The sequence below is a fragment of the Onychostoma macrolepis genome, chromosome 13 (genome assembly GCF_012432095.1).
Source record: "Onychostoma macrolepis isolate SWU-2019 chromosome 13, ASM1243209v1, whole genome shotgun sequence".
Classification (NCBI taxonomy): Eukaryota; Metazoa; Chordata; class Actinopteri; order Cypriniformes; family Cyprinidae; genus Onychostoma; species Onychostoma macrolepis.
In genome coordinates, this window is record NC_081167.1 from 16,154,723 (window position 1) to 16,180,499 (window position 25,777).

Sequence of the window (25,777 nt, forward strand, 5' to 3'; positions counted from 1 at the left end):
CAAACAGGACTATATGGGTCATAACTGCTTGCTGGTATTGTTCATCAAGCGTTTGAGTTATTTTTGGAGAATAACTGGCTATCAGATTATTCCCAAAACAGTCAATGTAAGATTGAATACAAGATTAACAAATACTAATTTTTTATGTCAACAAGGACCTTTTTTCTCTTTGTCATCAGGTTAGAGATTTAAACACATTCCATATTCTAGAGTCTAGACATCAAATAAATCTATTAAATTTTAGCATGTAATCACACATCATTCTGCTTTAAAAACAGGTGAAAATCCCATAAACATACATTTCAGGAGCAACCAAAGTCACATCTGAAGATCTGAATATTAGAATAAGAGTGGCACCTTGAATATACCCATCATGGTGGTAAGCTTTGCATGCACTTATGCTTTAGATTTTAAAATATAGTTCTTACATGTGTAAGATCTAGTTTGTATTTCTTATTTCTGAGAAATATATCCAACTCATATTAAATTAAGCACACTTAATTCATGACACAATCTATGACGCTAACCTTTGAGAAACTTCCTTAATAGGACATGATGTACACTTCCTTAATGTGCAAGGCAAGAACAGTATGATGACACAACTGCAACACCAAGAAAACATTTTCGTGGTATCAAAATAGGTTTTATTTCACAGAACAGAGTCAAAATTTTATAAATTTTGCATATAAACGTTTTAAAATTAGGCGTTTAAATTATGCTGACATAAAAAAAGTGACATTCAGAGAGTGAGTTTATTCCAGGGCAGTCAAGTTCTGTCCTCTCTCATTTAATCAGCCATAAGAATCACAGGGATCTTATGAACAGAAAAATCTTTGAGAATTGCTTCAAAGCTTTTGAGACAATTAAACTTGCACCTTGAAGGAAAACAAAAAGTCAATTTTACGGGGGAATAGGAGAAGCCAGACTAACTGCATTAAATGAATGCTTGTCTCTTTAATGGAAAATTATGCTGAGGATGTAAGACTATGTGCTGTGTGACAGATTTACACAGACAACATGACCTTATATCTGACCTTACAACTTATGTTTGATGTAGTGTACAACAACAAAACAAATCCAGGTCATTCAAGTCTCTTTTCCTGAGAGATAGTACGAGTAGACACTATTCAAAGCCTTGTTTAGATGTTATTATTTTTGATTTAGATGATTTTGAGTCATGTAGGTCTAGTTTGATTCTTAAAGAACACCGGCTTCCCCTAGTGGTGACATTCTTATGAAGTTTTTGAGGCTTCAGAAAATCATCATCTGGCTCCCAGCAAGCAATAATATGTTGTTAGAACGTCTGATCATTAATGCATTCACCCATCAATGCTAAAAAAAACCTCAAAAACAATAGTGCCTAATAATACAGCAGCCCTTATTGTTACTGAATTCCCTTTGAAATTAACTCCTTCCAGTAATGACAAAACAAGTTTAACTAAAATCATAAAGGCATTTTCAGTCATAAAGAAATGGACTCAACTATATAGAATCATTTAGCTGTCCATCTCATAGCTTTTCAAAGGCTGGAGCCCTGGATCAAAACTTCAACATCTTATGAAACTTTATGAAAGCCACATACCCATGTTCAGTGTGACACCACCTAAGAACCAAAAATTCAAAAACAGGCACAGGGCACCAACAAACTAACACACTACACAACACTATACCAAACCCACTATTTCTGAAATTATATTCAATTTAATTCACACCAAAGTATTCAGGTGTCAAAATTCTCAATCAAAGATCAATAAGAAACAAGCAGGGGTGATTTTAAAACAATCTGATTATTACATACACATGTAAAAGCCACTGATCTCTGCAGTTGTGGCTGGACTAAATTAAGATTTTAGTGATAATGAAGTTAGTGATTATGGAAATGAGGACTTTTATACAGGGATGGTTTACCTAAAAATTAAAATTCTGTCATCAGATACTTACCCTCATGTTGTTCCAAACCTGCATGACTTTCTTTCTTCAGTAGAACAAAAAGGTTTTTGTCCATTTATTGAAAGTTAATGGGGTCCAAGGGAGGTAAAACACTGGATCCCATTGACTTATTGTATGGACAAAAAAAAGAAGACATTTTTTAAAATATATTTTTTAATATATTCCACAGAAGAAAGATAGCCATAGGGGTTTGGAATGACACGAGGGTGAATAAATAACAACACAACTTAAACTTTAGGGTGACGTATCCCTTCAACAACATATGAAGGAAAAGTAGATGACAAGTGTTGGCTACAAATTGAGTTTTATCGGATTGTAGCTGCATCGGCCATTGCCTTTGATCTCAATTAATGTGATGCCTTATAATTCCAGTTATGTAAAAGACAACACATAAAGGTAAACCTTGAAATGTTCACATACTTCACATAGATGCATCTGCATATGCCAAATAATTAGCATGGATTTGTGAAACAGAAGCAAAAGTTGAAAGCAAAAAAAAAAAAAAAAAAAAAAGAGGAAAAAGCATGCCGATGTAAGTCAGGGAGGGGATTTGGATCGCATCAATTTGACCTGGCAATATTCAGTAGCACAGTTCCTGGACATTCCTTTTTAATCCACAAGTGACTGCTGGAAAACCACAGGCTCTGTGTCAGTCTCCTCAGCTGACTGACTTGCAGCACAGTTAGCCAAGCACCCAACCCCACTGCAGAAAAAGAGTAAAAAGTATCCATGTCAGCATGCCTCACAAGCACCCATGCCCCACAAAGAGAGAGAGAGAGAAACAGCAGAGGAAGAGGGGGGTGGACAGCTCTCAGGCCCCTCAGTGGCCTTCTGTGGCTTTGGACTTGGACGCTTTCTTAAGACTCTCTTTCATACTCAAGGCCTCCAGCTGCTCTGCCGAGTCTGCCGCACCCTGGCCGGTCGGATGGGAGGCTCTGTTGTCTACAAACATGTTTGGGATGTCTTGACCGAAGTAGATCTTGCTGTTTGCGGCTATGGCCTGATATTTCATCAGTTCCATATACTCTGGTGTCAGCTTCATCTGTGGAGGAGGGAGACAGTGGTGTGATAAATGACATGAGCACATCCTGTGTGGAATCATCTCTGCTGAAGAAATGTGTCAATGTGCCCTCATGTGTTCAGAGTGGACACTAGTACCACTACGACAACAGCTAGAGCTTCCCACAGGCACTTACTTAATATAGTTGAGGTTAAGGGATATTTGAGCTTTGGGTAAGCTGAAAAGTGTAAAAATATTTCACACAAAATCTACTTTATTATGTGCTTTTGTACAGATTATATTGTACAGATATGCACTAAAACTGAACAAACTTACTGTTAAAGGGGATAGTTTACCTTCAGTTGCTGGTCCCATTTGACTTCCATAGTATGGGGGAAAAAAACACTATGCAAGTCAATGGAGACCAGCAACTGAATGTGAACTATCCCTTTAAACCAGTCTGTAATTTAGGAAAAGTTCAGCCAAAAATGAAGATTTTGCTTAAAATGTACTTTCCCTCAGACCATCCAAGATGTAGGTTTTCACTGATACAGATTTGAAGAAATTTAGCATTATTTTAGCTAGAAGCAACAGTTTGAAGTTAAAATAATCTTAATGATGAATTTGTTTATTACTAACACACAGCTTTTAACTTCATAAGACATTAACTGATGGACTGGAGTGGTGTGGGTTATTTGTGGATTATTGTGATGTTTATATCAGCTATTAGGACTCTCATTCTGACGGCACCCATTCACTGCAGAAGATGCAATGATGAGCTGGTGATGTAATGCTAAATTTCTCCAAATCTGTTCTGATGAAGAAACAAACTCATCTAAATCTTAGATGGCCTGAGGCTGAGTACATTTTCAGCCAAATTTCATTTTTGGGTGAACTATTCCTTTAAACCCGTAGTTTTAACATTTTTTAAATGCACCAAATATCACTTTTAAATTTCTTTAAAAACTAAAAACAGGCTCTTCCAAGGATTTCTCTAAAAAGTTACAGCAATAAAGTATTGAATATTGAGTATTCAGTCTTACAGCAATATTTCATATTTTCTTAATATTAAATGGTTAAAAAATACATTAGCAACACAAAAAGTTGTTTTTTACCCTGTTTGCTTCTGCAAATCTTGCAGCAGTGTAATATTCTGCATCTGCTCTTGCCTTCTCTCTTGCCAGGAAAGCAGAATCTGTTACAATCAAAGAAATGTGTCTGATGAGCAACATACTCTGCATGGCACGTGCTATGAAAATTCTCAGTAGATAAACCAGACCTTCAATTTCAGAGATCTTTTTCTCAGTTTCCTTCTCCATCACTTTTTGTTGGAAGTGAATCTCCGCCACCTGAGCCATTTTCTGAGCCTCTGCAATAAGAGCAACACATAAGATGAATGAGGACAAACCATGACTCCATACATGATCAGCATTATATTTGGAAGTTTAGACTCACCTATGATGGCCTTCTTTCTCTCAGTTTCAGCCTCCTTCTCCACCACTTTCTGTGTCTCAGCGGTGATGAGCAGCCTGGTCTTCTCCGCTTCCCTGCAGATGATGAAAGCGAGGGAAATTTTGATTAAAACCATAGATAGATGCATCCAAGGACAATTCATAATGTTACAAAAGATTATTTCAAATAAATCCTGTTCTTCAGAACTTTCTATTTTTCAGCAAAATCTTAAAAAATAAAAATAAAAAATAAAAAACTTTCTACAAGAATATTAAGCAGCACAACTAATTTTCAACATTGCTAATAATAAGAAAAGTTTCTTGAGCAGCAAATCAGGATATTAGAAAGATTTCTGAAGGATCATGTGACACTGAAGACTGGAGTAATGATGCTGAAAATTCAGCTTTACCATCATAGGAATAAATTACATTTTAAAATAAAATATTAACATAGAAAACTGTTCATTTAAATTGTAATAATAATTTCACTGTATTTTTGATTAATAAATGCAGCCTTGGCAAGAATAAAAGACTTATTTCAAAAACATTTCAACTCCAAACTTTTGAACACCAGTGTTTATAAAATGTCAATACATACTTTTTTAAAAATCAGCAAGAGTAAAAAGTGCTTAAAACTGCTCAAGGCTTTAATATATTAATACCACATATATATACTAATAATATATTAACTCACATTAGCTCATAGTTTCTTCTGATTGCCTCAGGAATTTTAGGTTTGGTGACTCGCACGGCCTGCAAAATATCATGGAATCATGTAATTCTGCTCAAGTCAAAACTGAAACCACAGAGTCAAAACCATAGAGATAAAAAACCATACCTGAATTGTGAGGCCAGGAGCCATAGCATTCAAGTCCTTCTGCAGTGCAGTCTTTAAGTTCTCATCAATTATGTCTGTCAAACAAAAACGACATAAATGCAAGTCCATGACAAATGTTCTTGCAGTGAGAAGGCACCAAAGACAAAACTAATGACACAGCAGAAACTGCAGCACTCATATAAACAACTGAAAGTTCACAGTATACTTGGCTGAATAAACTGTTTGACATATCAGTGACTTACCGAACAGTTCTATGTAGACTTCCTGTAGTGTGTGCACACTGCAGAACTGGTTTAACTCATGGTGAATTTTGTTGAAGATTAGCGTCTTGTCATAATCTGCGGTGTAGTTCTTTACTATGTCCACCACTGTGGAGGAAGAGAACAAAAGCGTGACCTTGTTTTGTCATAAAGCCTAAACATTTAATTTTTCCTTCCACTGAAGACGGTCAGTCATACAGGTTTGAAGAACTTTGAGGGTGATCACGTAATTGATGACAGAACCTTTATTTTTGGGTGAACTATCCCTTTAAAGGCTCTTACCTGCTGATGGAACAAGCATGTTGACCACCTCAATTCTGTCAAAATAGATCATGACACCCCCACTGTGGAAGACATTAGAAGAAATTATTCTTTTCATTCAGAAAATATCCAGTGCATTTTAATGATGACCAAAAATGATCCATTTTAAGTAGTTTTACAGGACAAACTTGATGAAATAACAACAACTCAAAGGATTACCTGGTTCCACAAGGCACATTTTTTATTTCATCTGTTTGCAGAGTTGTCTAGAAACATGAGAAGAAGAAAAAAAATCAGCATCTTCAACAAAATTCTAGCTTGGTTTCTTTTCTAGCTTTCTAATAAAAACTTTTGCTAAATGTTTTAAATGTCACAGAAAAAAAATCAGAATAAATGATATACAATTACAGCTGTAATAAAACAAGAATTCATTTTTATTGGGCTGACTGTAAATACATGACATTTGTACCTGCACTGATCTATATGAAGTGATGAAAGGCAGCATTATATGGTAACCCGGGCCATTAGGAGCTGTCAGCAAAGCTCCTCCTCTGAAAACAAATGGGAAAAAACATGAACCAGGATTAGGAAGGAAAGTAATTATGTAAATTATAAATATGGCAATAATTAAAATTTTGTAGAAATATTCTTATGACGTCTGTTACTATAAAGAAGCTGTGAAAATATCTAAAGAGATAATTGACCCAAAAATGAAAATTCTGGTATCATTTACTTAACCTGCAACTTTCATTGTTCTATGGAACACAAAGGAAAATATAGAATGTTGATAATCAGATGGTATTGATGACCACTGACATCCATTATATTGACAAAAAATATATTCTTTTATGTTCTATAGAAAACAAAAGACAATTTTCTTCGTTGGATCAACTATGCCTTAAATGAAAAGCTGCAAACATATATGTTAATTGATCTAGCCTTTCCACCAACCTACAACTACAGTACAGGTATTTTATTAATTATTAACATAAGCAACATAAAACCTGTGCATATTTTCAATGCAACTTCCTTACACTCACCTGTAATACACAGCTAAGTGTCCTTCCTCAATCTTGTGTATAGAAGAATGAAGCAGAATGGCCATCACACCGGCTATTGCTGCGACTACTGCCCCAACATGTGCCATTATCATTTAGCCAGCAGTCACCTGCGGAGAGACAAGTTTGCAGATCGGAAAGCTGAGCTGATCCTTAGAAAAAAAAAAACACTCAGTTTAGGTGACAAAATATCAGCTTAGAACACAAGCAAGGGCCCTAATTGCAAACATGTAAGCAGATCAACTTGTGCTGCATAACCTTCCTCAACTGATCCCACACCCACACACACCCACACCCACAAACACACACACACACACACACAACTAATCTCTGGAGAGCTGCACAGCAAACTGAGATAACAGGTTTTCAAAGTCCATTAGACCCACCCACAGCCCACCACACACGGAAGTAATGTTACCAAATGCAAATGTAGTATACAAATACATTCTTATGGCAACATCGTACACGTGAGAGCTGCATGACCCCCTTTAGCTATTTTAGGAAACGAGTGTCAATCATAAGGCTGTCAGTGACCAGGAATTGCAGTCGGGCTCTGTTTCAACACCTAGGACGCTGCCTAGAAAGACAGCAAGAGCACAAGCGCAGCTTTTTGTTCGAATGCAGATGGTGCGGTCTAGATAGGGAACTCGGTGGCTTTTTTAACACAGCCTCTCCATTCCCTGTCCTCGCTATGTAGGCTAGCTACTTCCTCAAATGAAGTGCTGACTCGCACGCACTACTGTACATGGCACGATCTAACAGGAATGAGCGTAATCTGGCGGTACACACGCTTAAACAACTGTTACAGTCATTCACGTGATCTAGACACTGCAGAAGCCATCACAGCACTCACAAGACTGAATTTAAGCTAACCAACGCCCGCGGCTGGCTAACTAAGCTAATTATTTGAAATGCAAGCAAACCTTGTGGCAAAACGACCTTCTGTCAAGTTAAACGACATATACGAGGGGCTAATAGTAGCCGCAGGAGGCATTTACCGATCATTCAATTAGTTATTGGACAATGCTGTCCTTTCGCTTTTGCAGGACATTACTTTATTACTCACGACGCCGTGCCCAACATTGTAGGTTTGAAGGTTCCCACTGAAACGCTTTGTGAATCCGATACTGATTTCCCTTTCAAAATCCGCCTCAAACACACTTTCAAAATAAAAGTCACTAATAGGCTTCCTGCTGGGATAAAATGACATAGACAAATCGTTAAATTAAAAAATCTAACTACTAGCCAATGAATAATAATAATAATTACTATTATTATTATTATTATTATTATTATTGTTGTTGTTGTTGTTGTTGTTATTAATATTTTATTCGTCGCGTTTGTAAAGATATTTATAAAAATGTTCTCATCTAATCGTTGAAACTACCTAATAACATTAATAAGAATGATTAAAAATAATGTGTGTGTAATATCAAAGAGTATAGAAGCAATAGAATTTATTTGGTAATATATATGTACGATGTGTACCATACATATCTATGATGTGTAGGATATGTTATATTGTTATATTATATGATGTTTATTATATATATGTTTATAATATTATATTATATTTCTTATGTGTAGCATAATCTTAAAACAAATAAAATTAATATAATTGATACAATAATCAACATTAAATGTTTGTTACTCAAGTCCGCGTGCTATGGATTGCTATGGAAACAGACTCAAGCTCAACGGGTGAGCTGACGGATTGAAATGGATGTGCTGGGAAACTTGGAAGTTCGGTGAGTTACGAATCATTTCTTTAAGAAAACTTGGACAATCTTCAACATTGTTTCCATAGCAGATCATTAGCCTGTAAAGTTATCCTGTCAGGAAAACAAAAACAAGTTCTGCATCATTATCATAACTAGCTACCTAGCATTGAGCAGAAAACACACTCGTGTATTAGCGCACACTGGAAATACTGCGGGTGTTATAAATGCATTTTAAACGTACTAATCTCAAAATCTGGTTGAGAAAATCTACTTTAAAATTATATAAAAACAAATAAAATATGAACAAATAATGTATTCAATGCAAAGATGAGAATTCATACAAAGTAAATAATGCTACTTTTATTTTTATTACTATGTGTAAGGTGGGTGCAAGGATTCAACAATGGCACATTTAGATTTGTCAACAAGAAAACAACATGCTACACCTGCGGGAACTTCATTATTTTCCTCAATATGGAAACTAAGTCGAGGAAGACTCTGCAGAGTCCTGGTTCTGGTATTGGGGCCTTTACAGCCAGTGGGCATCGCAGGTGTCTTGCCTTCTCTGACCTCGAACTCAATCCTTCCATCTTTGTCTACAACTATCCAGAGCTTGAGCAGATGTGTGAACTGAAAGGTCAGTCATTTTTTACATTTCCTTGAACAACAAGCCACTATAGCTGATTGTAGTTGCTCTTAAACTGTTTTAGTGCACACAAACTTTTATAAATGTATAAAAGTTACACTTTTAGTGCTTTTTCATGTTTTTAGGCACAACTAAACTGGATTATACAGCTTTGGCACTGTGTGACACTGGCCCTTATTTAGTCTGTGCTTCCTCTATGCCTGATCACACCATCTCATTATGGTAAAATGCATGTTTTATATTAGTCTGATGATTGCTACAGCAATTATTTATATTTAGCCTTTTTTAATATAATATTTTAATATCCACTATTTAGGAACTGGGAGAGCGGCGTTCTCCTTTGTAGCCATCCACTCTTGGAAGAGGATGTCACAGCGTTGGTTTTTAACCCCATGAACTGGTGTCAAATTGGTGCTGTAAATTTGAGATCCCTTACTATCTGGAATGTTGAAAGATGTGACAACTATCATTTGATGAAGCCTAGGTAGAGTGTCTCCAGCAGATGTCACTGTTATTTACACATGGATTTCATATGCCAACATTAGGATTAATGCACAGACAGTGTTTATTTTACCCATTATCCCTTCTTTATGTTTTCTTGGCAGCGCTGTCGATCTCCCTGCCGCCGATGGTTCAGTTATTGAGTGTGAAGCAAACCTGTCTTGTGTGCTCAGTAGGAAGTTGACACACTTAGGTCCTCAGATGCCCATTTCAGCAATCGCTGGACTGAGTGGAGACAGAGCTGACGATTTTGTGGTATGGGTTGTTTCTCCAGTAGAGTGTTTTCTTATATACCAGTAGTTCTCCTGAAGATTTTTATTTTTAAGTTTTTATCAATGATTTTTTTGGACAATATTTTATGATCAAAATAAAAGTACAGATGTTGTATTCAACATCTTAATCAAAAGGTATACATAACCCTTTATTTTTTGTCAGAGTCACAGCATAATAGAATTGTTCTGTCCCAACAGCCTTTGAAACAAATAAAACCAAAACTGTGTCCAAGTGCCATCTGCTGGTCAACTTCTTCTGATCTATATGTTGGTTCCAAGGAAGGTTTCCTGCTTTGCGTGAATCCTGACACTTTGCTTGTCTCTGTCCTACATAAACCTCAAACTGAATTAAATCCCACAGGTAAACTCGTACTTGATACATTTCAAAGACTTAAGTTAGTTCCTTGTCTTCTTGAGAGCTTAATTTAAAATGCATTTGTTGTAACTTTACATCACAGATGATAGTAAAACATCCCTGCGGGAAGGCAGCTTCCAGAGCTTAGTACTACAAGACTGTAATGTTTTTGCTGCAGGAATGGTAAGAAATTGTATTTATCATCACACTAATATGAACCCTGAAACTACACATTAATTTGTTTTCAAGTGAGACATAATCCCAATTCAAGAGAATTTCCAAACCTATTACAGGAAGGCATTTTACGAAACATACAAACTAAAGGAAATAAACTGGAAGTAGTGCAGACTTGGGCTTTGGATGAGGCTGCTTCGACTATATGCTTTTCCCCTGATGGTGAGACACTGCTGATAGTTTCTAATACAGTAAGTGTTTATATTTTATGATGTTAGTCTATTTGATTGTATATGATTCATATTAAAATAATATTAATTAAATAAAAACATATAAATTATATGAATATGATATGCAATTTATATTTTATAAAAAAATGTCATGATAAAAACTCACAATTTTCTTATATTATTGCCAGAATGCAATACAATACAATAAAGACAATGCTGATAAACATAATTGATACATTTCGGTTTTGCTTCATAGGGTTGTGTTTACAGATTGAAACCACTGCTGAATGATAACATTGTCAAAGTTCTGGATGTACTCTGTGGAGATTTTGTGGCTGTTGCTCCATTATATACTGACAGAAGCATTTGTTTGGTAAAAGAACGTGGTGTCAATTGGTTAATTAATCACAATAAATATACTGATACATATTATAATAGTATAGTATTACAATATAAATATTAAAAGACAATATATAGCTATAATAAGGTATCTGTATCTTCATTGTTTCAGTCAGTCAGAGAAGCAGGAGACGTACAGCTGTGGGCCCTGGATGATGGACTTTGCATGGGCTCCATCTCTCTGCAAACACATGTTAGTGCTATAATTGGAGATTCTATACGACCTCACAGTAATTATTTTTCCCAAATCAGGTGAATAAGTTTGCTCTACTTAAATCTGTGTTATTTGGTATGACTTTACTTCAGGTAACCAGTATGGCATGCTGCCCCACAGCACAGTATGTTGTTGTAGGGACAGCCACTGGAGACGTTCTGTTTGTGGAAATGACCACAAAACAAAAACCCAGACTAGTTCACAGAGTTCATCTCTACCATGTCCCTGTAGACCATTTGGTGTGAGTTTCACTGCACTGTGATTATTTGCTATCATATTTCTTGTGAAGTGGGGCATTGTGAACTGAATGTTGAGAATACTGTATATTATATTTGTTTAACAGGTTTGATCAAGGTGGCAACTTCTTAATCACAGGAGCATCAGACTCACGCATGTTTGTGCTGAACGCAAGGCCATCAAAAGGATTTGAAATTATTGGATGGTTTGGTAATTCTCAGGACGACATACACTACTATTCAGTTCTCTCTATTTGGGGTCGGTGAGATTTTCTTTTTTAAATAAATGTTTACTTTTATTCAACGAGGATGCTTTAAATTTATCAAATGTGACAGTAAAGAAATGTAATGTTACAAAAGATTTCTATTTCAAATAAATTCAGTTCTATTGAATTTATTTATCAAAGAATCCTGAAAAAAATACATCATGAATTCCACAAAAAAGCAACACTGATTATAATTAGAAGGTTCTTGACAGTAATAATATTTCACTATATTACTCTTTTACTATATTTTTGATCACATGACAAAATAATTGAAAAAACTTTCAAAAATCTTACCACCCCAAACTTTTGAACTGTATTATATTTCAAATTTATGCCTAAAGTTTAAAGTAATTTCTAAAAAAGTATTTTTTACATTCTTCCAGAGGCTCCAGGTGTCATTGTAAACCTTTCTACACAGTACCACACGGAAAGTAAACAGGTTAAAGTGCTGGTGCTATGCAGCAAGACAGAGAGAGAAATCATTGAGGGAAATGTGCTTCTGCTACTGACGTTGTTTGTGCAACAGCTTACAGGTATTAGGAAAACACACCATAATTGAGGCTGGCATGCAAAAAGCTTCTCTAAAAAATAGGAGGACAAATGATGGGCATTCCAAAATTCCAGCACTCCTTCTCATAATGCTGTGCCACTTCCAGACTCGTCAGGTTGTGTGGATGTCTATGGTCATCTGTGTAAAGATGTCCTGCACAGCTGCCTATATGAGATCCCTCATGCTCTCTGCTCTTGTGTCCTGGCCATAAACAAGATATTTGGTTACTGCCAGCAGAGAAAAGTCTTGCAAAGTTTCCATATCCCTGAGGTGGTATAAGAACAGACAACACCCATAGTCTGATGACAGTTTTATTTTGTGTTTTTGGCACTGCTCCTAACTGCTTCTCATGTGATATACAGCGTGGAGAAAAGCCCTCTAATGCACAGGAAGCAGTTCACCTGATCCTAGAGAAGGAGGCAGGGGGACATTTACTGAGTCCTGCTTTTCTCCAGCTCTCCCCACATCAAACCTGGCTGGCAACAGTTGGCAGGGATGGACTGCTGCGCATTTGTGAGATCTCAACAATGGTATTGTTTGTTAAAACCAATCTCTACAAGTTCATCCATGTTTATGAGCACTGGGCTAGGAGAAACATGTTTCTCGGAAACTGCCCAAATATCTGATGAGTATGTAAATGTGTGTACTTTTGACATGCAGGACAGGTATGTGCAACTGCAGTGCCACTCATGTTGGCAGGGTGGAGTCGGATCTGTTTGCTTCACCCCAGACAGTCAGACCCTCGTCACCTCGGGCCTAAGGGACGGCTCACTTGTCTGCAGCAGGCTCAGGTGAGCTCAGGGCTCTCAAAAACATTAAAAAGACAAATATTACTATAGAGCTGTCTCTGGTAGTTTCAAAATGCCCTTGAAGCTGGACCTGAAGCATTTTTGTTTTTACAATGCATTCAAAATTAACAGGTTAAAGCTTTCTGGAGCCGGCCAAGCAAATGCAGCTACCCAGCATGCTCAGTCAGTTGCTGATTCTTTTGATTCAGTGGTATCCTCAGAGAACACAGTCCTCTCCAAAATGACTCAATGGGATCCACAGACACAATCCCTGACCAGATGTTCATCATTTCATACAGGAGAAGTAAAGAAACAGTGTTTTCTAATGTTTAAATAATATTTATGCACAATATTATACCTGGTTAAGCAGTTTTACTGGGGAGATGTCCTGTTCCTTGGGGAACAGAATATAAGCTGCCATAAAATTCTTCCTGCAGGGAAAGATGAGTCATGAAGCTGAACAAGAGGAAAACTATTTTGTGTCCCCAGCTAGTTCTACGTGGCTTGATGGAAAACTAGATGCGGTTAGTGTCTGAATTTAATAATATTGCCTTGTTATTGTTCTCAATGATATAATATAGCATTATTTGTTGCCAGCAGCTAATTCTTTTCAGGTTAATCACAGGCCTCCAGGAGAAATATTTTCCTGAGGTTACAAAATATATTTACATATTTAATTAACACTGATGTGGTACAGGGAAAGGTGTTACAACCTTATACAACATTAGATAAAAAAAAAGTAAGATTTATATTTTATTTGTATTATCATAATCAATTGACTGTGTAAGCAAAACTCATAACCTGTACTACCTATTCAAATGTCTGAGGTCAGTATGATTTTAGAAATGAATACTTTATTCAGCAAGGATGCATTAATTGATCAAAAGTGACCGTAAAGACATTACCAAATATGTTTTGTAACAAATGTTCCTTGAGTACCAAATCAGCATTTTAGAATGATTTCTAAAGGATCATGAGACACTGAAGACTGGAATAATGGCTGCTGAAGATTCAGCTTTGCCATCACAGGAATCAGTTACAGTTAAATAAATTAATGCTTGCTTTTATCAATTTATACACTTTCGTTCAAAAGTTTGGTGTCAATTTTTTTTAAAGAAATAAATTAAAATAAATGCTTTTTTATCGTGAAGAATGCATAAAATTGTTCAAAAAGGGACAACTATAATATTACAAAATATTGAACTTTCTATTCATCATATGTATCATGGTTTCGACAATAATATTAAGCAGCATAGCTGTTTACAACATTAATAATAATAATAAATGGGTAACACTTTACAATAAGGTTCATTAGTTAAACATTAGTTAATGTATTAACTAACATGAACTAACCATGAGTAATACATTTGTTACTGGATTTACTAATCTTCGCTAACGTTAGTTAATAAAAATACAGATGTTCATTGTTAGTTCATGTTAGTTCACAGTGCATTACCTAATGTTAACAAGATTTTAATAATGTATTAGTAAATGTTGAAATTAACATTAACAAAGATTAATAAACGCTGTATAAGTGCAGTTCATTATTAGTTCATGTTAACTAATGTAGTTAACTAATGAACCTTATTGTAAAGTGTTACCAATAAATGTTTCTTGAGCACCAAATTAGTATATTAAAATGATTTCAGAAGGATCATGTGACACTGAAGACTGGAGTAATGGCTGCTGAAAAATGTTTTTAAATATATTAAAATAGACAACAGTTATTTTTAATTGTAAAAATATTTCACAATATTTCTGGTTTACTGTATTTTTTGATCAAATAAATATAGTCTTGGAAGGAGACTTATTTCAGAAAGATTTTAAAAAATCTTACTAATCCCAAACTTTTGAAAGATTGTTATGATATTGGTTTTCACAAACATCAAGCATCTTATTTGAGTGAGAAATAGAATAATTGAAAGATAATACATTAATAATAAGATCATGACTCCAGTGGTTTCCAAACAGGTTGTCCAAGAGGAGACCCAGCAGTACACAGAGACAAAAAAGAGCCTAAGAAAAAACATCAAAGTTCTTCGTGACACAGTAAGAGAAAGGATTGTCCCCTCTTTCATATTATTGTTTCCATACATACACACATTTGAAGTTGAAAGGTTAATCTTAATTGTCTCTGGATCATTCTAGATCAAAGCAATGATGCAAGAGAATGAGAGCCTGCCAGACATGGAGAAACTTGAGCACCAGGAATTTAACCTGGATGTGGAAGAGCAACAGAGGATGCAGCTTGAGGGAGAACAGGAAGTTACCAGGGTGAACTTGACTATTTACAGATGATGAAGAGCAGATTCTGTTCAAACAAGCTTTTCAGTTTATGTAGAATATTTTCCTACCGTATTTAGGTGTGTTTTTATGTTGTTTAAGGTGAGGAAAGAGATCAAGATGGAGAATCTGGCTAAGTGCTATCAGAGGGAGATCCTGAAGAAAGAATGCTGGGATTCCATGCAAGTCAAAGGCAAAGCCATTAAGGTCTCTAGTCTAAAAAGAAAGTCCATTTTATGTAGGGGAAAAAAACTGTAATAATATCCCCATCCATCGATTTCACCTGGCTTACCTGGAACTAGAAATACTATACAGCTGCCAAGTGTCAGTGTCTTTGTGTACATTTTGTTGCCCTCAGGCCTTTCATTCAGAAAATGAGGTGAAGAACTACCCCATGAAGGAACGCACAGAAAAGGAACTTGAAGAGCTTCAAAGGATTGAGACCATGATGCAGATTGAACATGAAAATTCACAAGTATGTGTACAGTGTGTTACTAAAACAATAATGAGTCAGCTGTTGGAACAGATTCCTCCATGCAGAAAAGATACTGAACATATAGTAGCGCACTTGTTTCTGTTATTTCACAAGATTTGACACAAATAATATGAATATTCTTCATAGCTTCAAGAGATGATTTTAAACACAATCTCTGGAGACAAAGAGGAAGAAGAGGCAGAGGACAGTAAGACCGAGAGTCCTGCTCTTACCGGCAGTCTAAGTGCTCTGTATGGGGGTGTCAATCCTCATCTCTACAGCCAGTTTAACTTACACATCAGAGAGCAGAAAATCAACCAAATCACCTTGCTAAAGGTGATGACTTCTCTTGTTTATACTTGATACTTGAACTTCATGTTTTATTATTTTTCATTTGGGTGTTGGCATCCCCTTTTGACTACAGAAAATGTCAACGAAAAAAAAAAAGGTCATACAGTTTGGTGTACTACTGTTCATTTGATATATTTCATGGTTGTTTAATGAAGGATGTTATCTACAAAGTGAAGAGCGCATTCAACAAAGAATTTGAGGCAGTTTACAAGCAGAAGGAACAGGAAATCAACCGTCTTAGAGAGAAGAACAAGCGTATCTCTGAGATTATGACCGAGCTGGACCTCAGTGAGACCCTGTGGGAGCCTAGTCTCACGGATAATGAGTGTCCTGAGAGAGTTCTTACTGTGACCGACTCAGAGGTAACACAGCCAGTTTTTAAATCTAAGGTTAATCCAGGATTTATTTTAGCTTTATTGTAACAAGTCTGAACATAGACCTATTTTTAATCTTTCAAACTGACATAGTTTTTATATCATTTAATTCATGTAATTATGGCAAACACTGATTTATTATTTTGAACGATGGGCCTGGCAGACAAATATGTGTGTGTTTCTAGATCAAGGTTGAGAAATACCTCACCCCTGAGCAAAAAGAAAAAGAAGAACAGCTAAGAGAGGAAGACGAACGGCAAAGGCTTGCAGCCAAGGTATAACATTACTGTACCTCACAACAGATGTGCTTTTAACTGCACATCTTACTGCACATTTTAACACGAATCACTGAATTTTTATTAATTATATATTCATGTATAATTACACCAAATTTACACCAAACTTTTAAACAAAGTGTACATTAGAGTGTATAAACTTTTTCATTTGTATATATATATACTTTATTACCAAGAATGCATTCAACTGATCAAGACGGGACATTTATTAATATTTTCAAATGTAATAATAATAAGAAGAAATGCTTCTTGAGCACCAAATCAGCATATTAGAATTATTTCTAAAGGATCATTGGACACTGAAGACTGGAGCAATGGCTGCTGAAAATTTTGCTTTGCCATTACAGCAATATGTTACATTTTAAAATATATTAAAATAGAAAACCGTTATTTTAAATTGTAATGATATTTGGCCATTTATTTTGATCAAATAAATGCAGACTTGGTGAGAATAAGAGACTTTTGAAAAGTAGTGTAGTGTATATATAATGCATTAAACTGAAATATGAAAGCTGTCTTATATAGGCAGAAACTGTAACATAGATATATCAGTTTGTCTCATGCTGTAGATGATAACAACTGTTCTGCATTTCCAATGCAGTCTGACAACATGAGAGATCAAGCGCTCAGTGTTATGATGGGTGGAGTTCTGGAGCTTAAAAAAGAGGATGTGCTGAGGATGGTGAGCAGAGTGAATCTTACTGGAATGCATAAACTTAATTGTCAAAAAGAAGATAAATGCAGGGCAAAGTAACATTCAAAATATGCTTATCTTACAGGAAGTACCTCAGCCTGAGTTCATGTCTAAACCTGAGGTACAGTGGACAGAAGAAGAGAGAAAGAGCTTCAAAGAGTTTGAGAAAAAAGCAAAGGAGCTCAGTGAGGAGAAAGAGAAACACAGAAAAGTATGGCTTCAAAAATGAAAATAAAAACACCAAAGTTGTCCATACAGCGCATTATACTGCATTATAAGTCATCTGAAACCATCCAATAACTTTTTTTGTGAGAAACAGACATCTCAAAGTCTTGTTTACTGCTCTAAAATCTGTCACAGTAAATGCGAAAACCAACTGTAATTGGCATCATTGATGTCAAATCTGCATATTTGGGTGAACTGTTCTCATTATCGATCACTCCCTTCCATTACAAATCATTTTAACATGGTGGAGCCCTTTTCCTGTTTCTTTAGACGCTAGAGACAGAAATGAAGAAACTGCTGAGTTCTATTAAAGAGGCTACCCAGATGTTTGATGAAAAACTCACAAAGCTGTTTGAAAGAAAAGTGAAATCAGAGATGGTCATATACCAAGTAAGATGATACAGTACATCACTGCATCTCATGTCACCTTTTCAGGGGCCTACTGTGTGCAGTCACATAATTGTAGTTATGTAACAGTAACTGCACATCTAATAATTGTAGATATATTACAATATATATATATATATATATATATATATATATATATATATATATTAATATTATTATAGGTATATTACAATAGACAGTTATATATAATATACCTCTCCATACAAAACTGTCTATTGTAATATACCTGTACGTACAATATTATCAATTTGTATATTGTTCCTTATTTACTTATTCTATTTTATTTATTTTTTTTATTATCTGTGATTTGTCTTGACACTGTGGAAGCTCCTGTCATGAAAACAAATTCCTCGTATGTGTATACATACCTGGCAATAAAACTCATTCTGATTCGGATTCGGATTCTGATTATAGATTGTGAGTTTTTATCTTTCAGGAGGAGCTCAAGATTGCAAATCTGGTTCACTCCATTCAAACCGAAGAAGAGATCCTAAGCAGAGAGAAACAGTTGAACCTTAAACTTGAAAAGGCACGAATTGTAAAGGTGATCTATAGATATTCTATGTTTTATCTTTTTTTCAGCCCTGCTGTTGTCTGTTCACAGTAACTCTATATAACGTCAGAAATTGGCAGCTATAACACAAGACAATTATAATGTTCCTGATGATGAGACAAAAATTTCATGCAAGAACAAGCTTGTGTGGCACGCTAATCCGTTCCTGTGAGACTGATTGTTTTGCACACGTTGAAATGTATGAGTCACTTCTCTTTCCTGTCAGAATGAAGTTGGGGAGGAATTGAAAAAACATAAGGAGACTGTTGACGAGTTTAGAGAGGAGTATGATAACACAGTCACTGAGGACAAAGTAAGATTATAAACATGTTTGCATATACATATCCATAATGTTCTCATCAAGAAAGTATAATTTAATAAATCATTTGCCTTTTTTAAGCTTCTTGACAAAGGATTTCGCAAAGAGTTTCTTGACGTTCCTGGACACATAATTGACCAGCTCTATAAGCTTTACAAACGCAGACCAAGGTATTATTTCAGAGTTGCAACTTCATAAGGCACGTGCATAAGACATGTGATTGTCTGATTAGTTACCTTTGAAAATAGTAATGGTGTTGTTTAACAGGGTTCAGAGGATAAAAACACAGACTGAAAATAACCAGTTTAAAGAGGGAGCACTATTAGGAACAGCACCATCTGATGGACTCTCTCTGATGATGAAGGCCATGGAAGAGTTGGACGCACCAGAGAACATGCCGGAAGGATTAGATCCGTTTGTGTGGGAGAGGTTTTGCCTCGCCAGACGGGCCAAAGTGGAAAGTGAACAAAAGGTGAGAACGGGTAGAGAGAGCGCAAATGTGCTAGAAGTCACCCAAATCACATCTTAAGCTATGTTCCTCAAAATCCACTTTGACTCCTGTAGGTCAAACTAAAAGCATTGACCCTGGCGGAGATGCAGGCTTTTCTTCAGAGGAGAACAGATGAGGACGAGAAAGCTCAACTTGAAATAAAAAATCTTATTGATGAACTCAACAGGTGAGGAAAGCGCACTGGAAATAGGATGTTATTGAGTATCTATGACCATTACTGTTATTGTCCTAGCATCTGTGAAGAAAAGATGAGGTTTCGACTAGACAGTATGGTGCAGATCGTTCTACAGCAAGGCCAGGTGGAAGTGGAGGCTGGAGACTTCATCGCTGACTATACCAATGCTCTGCTAATACATCGCAAAGTAATTGAGGACCTCAACAGCACCATCAGGGTACATAGAATTACACAGAATCTTTCTCTTCATTTAAATTTTGCTCATGCTATAAATCATCACTGGTCTTCGTAATCAGTGCGCATCCATTTTAATATTGTTTTTGTGCATCAACCAGAAACTAAGCACAAAACGAAATCTGGACACCACCAATGGCCGTTTGTACTAGAAATAAATGAAGTGCGTAAATTGACACATAAAGACCAATAGTTGATTAAATGAAATTTAGATTATTTAAACAAATAAAAACTATTGATCAAACACAGTGCCATTTTTGATAATATTTTATCACAAGATTTCAGTTATTGTTTTTATTTAAATACTGTACTCTCAATTTGAGGTTAATTTTACTTAAATTATCAAATAACTTACCTATTACATTTTTATCTATCAGGCTTTAGGAGATCAGAAGATCGCCAGCATGGTGGAGTGTAAAGACTTCCGCAAAGGAATCATACAGCAGGAGTGGGATCACAGGAGAATGAGAATGCAGCTGGAGGATCTCAGAAACAAAGCCAGAGACATACAGACCCTGCGCATCACTCAGGAGATTCAAGATGTATGTATGGATTTAATCTGTAGCCTTTCATTTAAAGTAATATTGCTTGAAATAACCTTTATTCATTTGGTGTCTTTTACCTGACAGGTTTATGATTGACAAAGTAAGCTAGTGAAAATTTAAAAGGATGATTTAACCGATCTAAGATAAGAAGACACTTTGTCTTTGCTGTAAACTGAAATTGAATGACATATTATTACAATTACAAATATTTCTTTCTTTGTGTTTTTCTCACATCAGTACCTAAATGAAACAAGTAATGACAACAGGGTGTCAAAGCAGCTCACAACTCTGGAGACGACCCTCGATTTACAGAAAACGGTAAACTTGCTCATAACTGTTTAAGTGCATAGCAAAGATATTAGGCACAGAGTAACTTTTTTTCAGACGCATATTTCTCAGCGCAGATGTTCCTTTCTTGTAAATTCAGTCTGGATGATTACATGAATCAAATTCATTGACAGATATAAAAGTTTGGTTTGTTTCACTCTTTGCCCAGACTCATCAAAAGAAAGTTGAGGCTTGCAAGAAACAGATAAAGCACCTGGACAGACAGGGTGTGCAAATGCAAGAGAAGAACGCAGCCCTCGACTTGAAAGTGGCTGACATGGAGATATCTGTTGCAGAGAGAAGAAATATTTACGAGGCTGTTGGTAATTGACTTTACAACCCTCTACAGACACCTTGGCAATTGAAATGCCATTGGCTAGTACATTTTTTAGTTTACTTCTCAGACTGATAATACTAGGCCTATATATATATATATATATATATATATATATATATATATATATATATATATATATATATATATATATATACATACATACATACATACATACATACATACATACATACATATATATATATATATATATATATATATATATATATATATATATATATATATATATATATATATATATATATATATATATATATATATATAGCCTACTGTATGTTTCTAAAATGGTACAGCTTTTTAAATATCTAAAATTACACTCTTAACATCAGTCAGTCAAACATTATAATATGACATTATGATAATCAAGTATTATTTAATGATAGAACTTTAGTAATTAGAATTAAAACTTAGTAACCATGTATGAATGCATATACATTTTAACTGAATTTAGGACTGGTGGTGGTGCTTTTTTGGTCATTCAGTGTTTCTGTAAAAAAAAAAAAAAGGGGGGACTAACAATAATACTGATAAGATGATAATAATAATAATACGAATTCTGATAGTAAGAACAGTATAAAACGCACTAGGTATTAACGAGCTGCTGGATTCATGAATATTAATCAGGTTGTGTGCCTTCACTCGAACTAATTCGCTGAAATCAAAACAGGGACGATAATAGCTGAGCTCCAGCCAATGAGATTTGCGCATTAGTTCCGCCCACTACCGGAAACCCGGCAGTTTTTAAAAGCTGAAAAAATCCTAAGGAACTCCGTTATTTTGACAGGAAAATACAACAAAGAATAACGTTTACATGTAGCGCGTCTATTCTGCATGTTATGTAAGACTAGAGTTCACGGTATCTAGTCTTTGCATCTGTTTATTGATGTTTGAATCAGGTCTCCTCTGTTGGGGCTGTCTCAAAAAATAGGGTCCTAGTCCCTGAAGTTGCAGGTTGTGCAGGAACATACTATTGATTTACTAGTGATTTACTCGCATTGTAGAGGGTTGCTTTATTAAAGAAACAATTTGTTTTTAGCAAAAATAGACTACTTTATAGTTTAGAGAACAAAGGGCCTTATTCATGAAACATGAGGAGAGATTTATGTGTTAATCATTCATGAATGCATTCTACACTACTGTTTAAAAAAGAATTTTTAAAAAGAAATTAATACTTTTATTAATCAAGGACACATTAACTTGATCAAAAGTGACAGTAAAGACATTTAAAATGTTACACAAGATTTCTGTTTCAAATAAGGCAATGCAAGGCACAGCACATTTAAAAACAGCCAAAGCTGACCAAAGTGCTGTACATAAATTCTAGCAAAATAAAACAACATATAATAAGACTAACAAGAAAACAAAAAATAGGCGTTTTTGTTGTGTTTTTTTGTACATAGGCGTGGTGCAGCCACTGAAAAAGCATGATCACCTTTTAACTTCAAACGGGGCCTTGGCACAGTCAGCATCAACCTATCTGAGGACCTGTTCCTAGAACATTTCCGGTGGTTTAGGAGACCTGATTCAAACATCAAAGAAACAGACGCAAAGACTAGATCAATGAAAGCTATTAATTTTTTTTATCTTTCCCTCTTATTTTGAATGTAAGAGCTGGCGTAAACTGCATCAAAAAAGGGGGTGTCAGCAATCTCCATTTAGCCTATTTAGCTGTGCAAAATAGTTCATTATGCTGCTGTACGTTGTAAACTGGTATTTGTATTCAAATTATTTTACATTTATTAACAAACTAATAAACACACTAATTTGTAGCGCAATTGTTTTATCGTTTACTGCACTTTGTGTGTAACACATCAGACGTGAACCGCTGCGGCTAATGAACTGAAGACAAACTGAATTTAAAACAGAATATATATAGAATATATTTAAATAAATTAGGTTAAATATTTTAAGAGGGTTAACAACGGGTATGTTTAAGGTTAGGAGTTGGCTAGGACAATAATTAAAGTGTATACAATTAAACTACATATTTCCTTAAAAAATAATAATATACAAAACTCAGGTACAATGAGTTGCAGTAATCGAGCCTAGAGGACACAAAAGCATAAATCACTGTCTCAAGAAATAAATGCTGATTTAACTTTCTATTCATCAAAGATTCCTAGGGAAAAATATCACGGTTTCCACAATAATAGTAAGCAGCACGCTTGCTTTGAACATTGATAATATAAAAATATGTTTCTTAAGCATCAAATAAGAATATTAGAATGATTTATGAACGATCAAATTAAAAGAAAATTCAGTTTTACCACAACAGGAAAAAATACATTTTAAAATATATTCAAATAGAAAAGTAATAATATTTCACAATATTACTGATCAAATAAATGCAGCCTTGGTGAGTATAAGAGATTTTTTCAAATGTCAAAAATGTCATTGAATTGCATGATTTTTAAATACAAAAAGAAGTATGCTTTGTAATGTACATTCTGCTAATAGTTCATGAATAAGGCCCAATAACGTTAATTTATATTTACTTATTCACAAAATGTTGTTATCCAGCAATGGGAGATAACCAGGAGACAGAGGCAGAGAAGAACTATCAAGATATCATCTTGAGAAAGAAGCTGTTGAACATAGCTGGAGCACAATCTGAAGAGATACTCATACTGCGAGCGGAGGTTGAGAAACTGCGTATGAAGAACTTCCCATCTCTTTCTCAACTAAACTACAACTGATTCAGGATACATACATGAGATTTATTATAACAGCTTTTGGTTGAAAAATTTAATTATTTCAATACATAGAGAACACAAGAAAAATGTGTAATAAATAACAATAAAGTTTAATAAACCTACCAAAATTCACAATGTATTTTATCGGTTCCAAATATAATCTGAATAATCACCCTTTCTGAATGTATCAATGAATGACCTTTTCTGAAATGGCTTCTTACGACTCATTTAAATGTTATCAATAAAATGAATACAATGCAGTGAATTTCAGTTGTCTGTGAAGTCTTCCTCTGTCCTGTCAAAGTGCAGTATTTTGTCATCTAACCCCAAACTGTCTATAAACTGAGACAGACTGACTTGTTTTCCCTCTGAGGTTAATTCACTCTGTAATTCACACAGCACAGACTGAGCACAGGATCTCCATTTGTCTACGAGTCTCTGTAGCTGGGTCAGGTCATTCTGTGAGAAAAGACAAAGCAAAGAAAGAAAAACTTGTAGAACATCATCCTTTGGCAATACTTGACATAGAAATAGATGTTTACCTTTTCTCTATACATCTTGGCCATCTTTAATCTTCGCAAGGTTTCTGATTTCTCCTTCACTGCTTTTCTTAGCTCTTCACATCGCTGAATCAAGTCTTTTTGTGCAGGCTCAGCTGTGTGATGTGAACAGTCTCTCTGCTCCCTCATATCATCCCGATGCACATCAGTATCGGTCTCTCTGTCTCCCGGTTGCGAGGTCTGTGGTTGACTGTCATCTTCTATTTTAAGGCGTTTAACCACACCGAGGGGGGATCTGAATGAGTGGCGCGATCTTTTTAACTTCTCCTTCAGTGAGGAACTCATGGGCTGAAGGAAAAATGTCAACATAATATTAACGACGCTCGTGTGATTCTAGACACAGTGATTATGTTTTTATGAGGAACAAGCTCTTCACGTTTGAACGTGGTGGCTCTACTCTTTGCTAATGTTAAGCATCATCTGAAAATATTAGATATCAAAAAGGCAATAAGATGTACCTTGGCAGAGCTTAACCTGCTTGAAGAAGAAGACTGAGCTGTATTCGGAGTGTTTTCATTCGCTGGTGTCAGTTTTATCGGGGTTGTCTCCATGATTCACGCCACATAAGGTCGCTAGTTACAAAACTCTAAAGTGACAGAGTAATGTACAATTTACGTTCCTTCTGGCGTAAAAAATATAATCGGAAGCAACTCTGGGTAAATCTGATATTCACAGCTGTAAAGTTTCTTATCAGTAGGCACTCCGATGTTTTGAAATTGGTGCAAGATCTACTTATTTCATCGTCATTTCCGGGACGTGTATACGTCATTGTCATTATCATGAATCATGGGAAACGTAGTCTATACCTTAAAGAGGTTTCTTACAAATTACTTCATCTTTTTTACCCTGTTAAGCTTTATATGAAAAAAAAATGTTTCCGGATGTTGTTTTTTATGTTCCTTTTGTGATGCTGAAGATGAATCTATGTCCCATCTTTTTTTGGGAATATACATATACTAATTTATTTTGGAAGGATTTTTGTACATGCTTTTTCTTCACAGAGTTTCTTTTTGTTATATAAAGATGTCTTATTTGGTTGTCATAACTTTGCTAAAGAAGACAAGGACAAATATTATCTGATAAACTTAAGTTTCAAGGTGCTAAGCCATACTTTCCTGTTTTCTGTAAGGACCTTCAATCTTACCTGGACAATCTTCTTACATCCAACAGTTCCAAAGCCCTCAAAATTGCCTCATTGTGTCATTTTCATAAAATGTTCATGATTTTGT

The 25,777-nt window shown here is 35.4% G+C and overlaps 3 protein-coding genes across 7 annotated transcripts; 1 reads left to right on the forward strand and 2 right to left on the reverse strand.

Annotated features, from left to right (window-relative positions):
* Nucleotides 1-621: 621 nt before the first annotated feature.
* Nucleotides 622-8,005, reverse strand: erlin1 (ER lipid raft associated 1). Of its 5 annotated transcripts, none has more exons than XM_058796596.1 (12): nt 7,885-8,005; nt 6,801-6,928; nt 6,230-6,311; nt 5,980-6,026; nt 5,782-5,843; nt 5,482-5,607; nt 5,240-5,313; nt 5,096-5,154; nt 4,406-4,497; nt 4,230-4,319; nt 4,066-4,145; nt 622-2,992 (listed from the first exon to the last, which is right to left on the reverse strand). In XM_058796596.1, the coding sequence occupies exons 2-12, from the start codon at nt 6,911-6,913 to the stop codon at nt 2,771-2,773; spliced, it is 1,047 nt and encodes a 348-aa protein (XP_058652579.1). In that variant the 5' UTR covers nt 6,914-6,928; nt 7,885-8,005; the 3' UTR covers nt 622-2,770. The 5 variants fall into 5 exon arrangements, with proteins under 5 accessions (XP_058652579.1, XP_058652578.1, XP_058652576.1 ...); XM_058796595.1 differs by having other exon boundaries at nt 7,873-7,995; XM_058796593.1 differs by having other exon boundaries at nt 7,817-7,937.
* A 427-nt stretch (nt 8,006-8,432) lies between these two features.
* On the forward strand, nt 8,433-24,253 carry cfap43 (cilia and flagella associated protein 43). Its single transcript, XM_058796608.1, has 38 exons — nt 8,433-8,566; nt 8,923-9,176; nt 9,311-9,407; nt 9,502-9,669; nt 9,791-9,941; nt 10,157-10,319; nt 10,417-10,496; nt 10,607-10,738; nt 10,974-11,090; nt 11,229-11,309; nt 11,423-11,571; nt 11,674-11,777; nt 12,216-12,365; nt 12,489-12,652; nt 12,745-12,912; nt 13,043-13,173; nt 13,303-13,474; nt 13,608-13,694; nt 15,142-15,219; nt 15,319-15,444; nt 15,556-15,660; nt 15,812-15,928; nt 16,076-16,264; nt 16,435-16,641; nt 16,839-16,928; nt 17,551-17,631; nt 17,729-17,854; nt 18,139-18,258; nt 18,713-18,820; nt 19,056-19,142; nt 19,230-19,318; nt 19,416-19,620; nt 19,713-19,825; nt 19,892-20,051; nt 20,446-20,610; nt 20,851-20,931; nt 21,110-21,263; nt 23,816-24,253. Exons 1-38 carry the CDS (start codon nt 8,538-8,540, stop codon nt 23,989-23,991), a joined length of 4,974 nt encoding a protein of 1,657 aa, XP_058652591.1. The 5' UTR covers nt 8,433-8,537; the 3' UTR covers nt 23,992-24,253.
* sfr1 (SWI5-dependent homologous recombination repair protein 1) lies at nt 24,080-25,305 on the reverse strand. The gene is made up of 3 exons (XM_058796609.1): nt 25,007-25,305; nt 24,531-24,836; nt 24,080-24,447 (listed from the first exon to the last, which is right to left on the reverse strand). Exons 1-3 carry the CDS (start codon nt 25,097-25,099, stop codon nt 24,256-24,258), a joined length of 591 nt encoding a protein of 196 aa, XP_058652592.1. The 5' UTR covers nt 25,100-25,305; the 3' UTR covers nt 24,080-24,255.
* Between the last annotated feature and the right edge of the window lie 472 nt (nt 25,306-25,777).

What these genes read in the sequence shown, in the direction of transcription:
- erlin1 (XM_058796596.1), bottom strand. Translation starts at nt 6,913, where the DNA reads ATGATAATGGCACATGTTGGGGCAGTAGTCGCAGCAATAGCCGGTGTG. An exon ending in CACTTAGCTGTGTATTACAG is followed by an intron (nt 6,312 to 6,800) that starts GTGAGTGTAAGG and finishes ATTTGTTTTCAG; the next exon opens with AGGAGGAGCTTTGCTGACAG. An exon ending in AGTCTACATAGAACTGTTCG is followed by an intron (nt 5,314 to 5,481) that starts GTAAGTCACTGA and finishes TTTGTTTGACAG; the next exon opens with ACATAATTGATGAGAACTTA.
- sfr1 (XM_058796609.1), bottom strand. Translation starts at nt 25,099, where the DNA reads ATGGAGACAACCCCGATAAAACTGACACCAGCGAATGAAAACACTCCG. An exon ending in GCAGGTTAAGCTCTGCCAAG is followed by an intron (nt 24,837 to 25,006) that starts GTACATCTTATT and finishes TTTTTCCTTCAG; the next exon opens with CCCATGAGTTCCTCACTGAA. An exon ending in CCAAGATGTATAGAGAAAAG is followed by an intron (nt 24,448 to 24,530) that starts GTAAACATCTAT and finishes CTTTTCTCACAG; the next exon opens with AATGACCTGACCCAGCTACA.
- cfap43 (XM_058796608.1), top strand. Translation starts at nt 8,538, where the DNA reads ATGGATGTGCTGGGAAACTTGGAAGTTCG. An exon ending in TATCATTTGATGAAGCCTAG is followed by an intron (nt 9,670 to 9,790) that starts GTAGAGTGTCTC and finishes TTTTCTTGGCAG; the next exon opens with CGCTGTCGATCTCCCTGCCG. An exon ending in TTGAACATGAAAATTCACAA is followed by an intron (nt 15,929 to 16,075) that starts GTATGTGTACAG and finishes TATTCTTCATAG; the next exon opens with CTTCAAGAGATGATTTTAAA.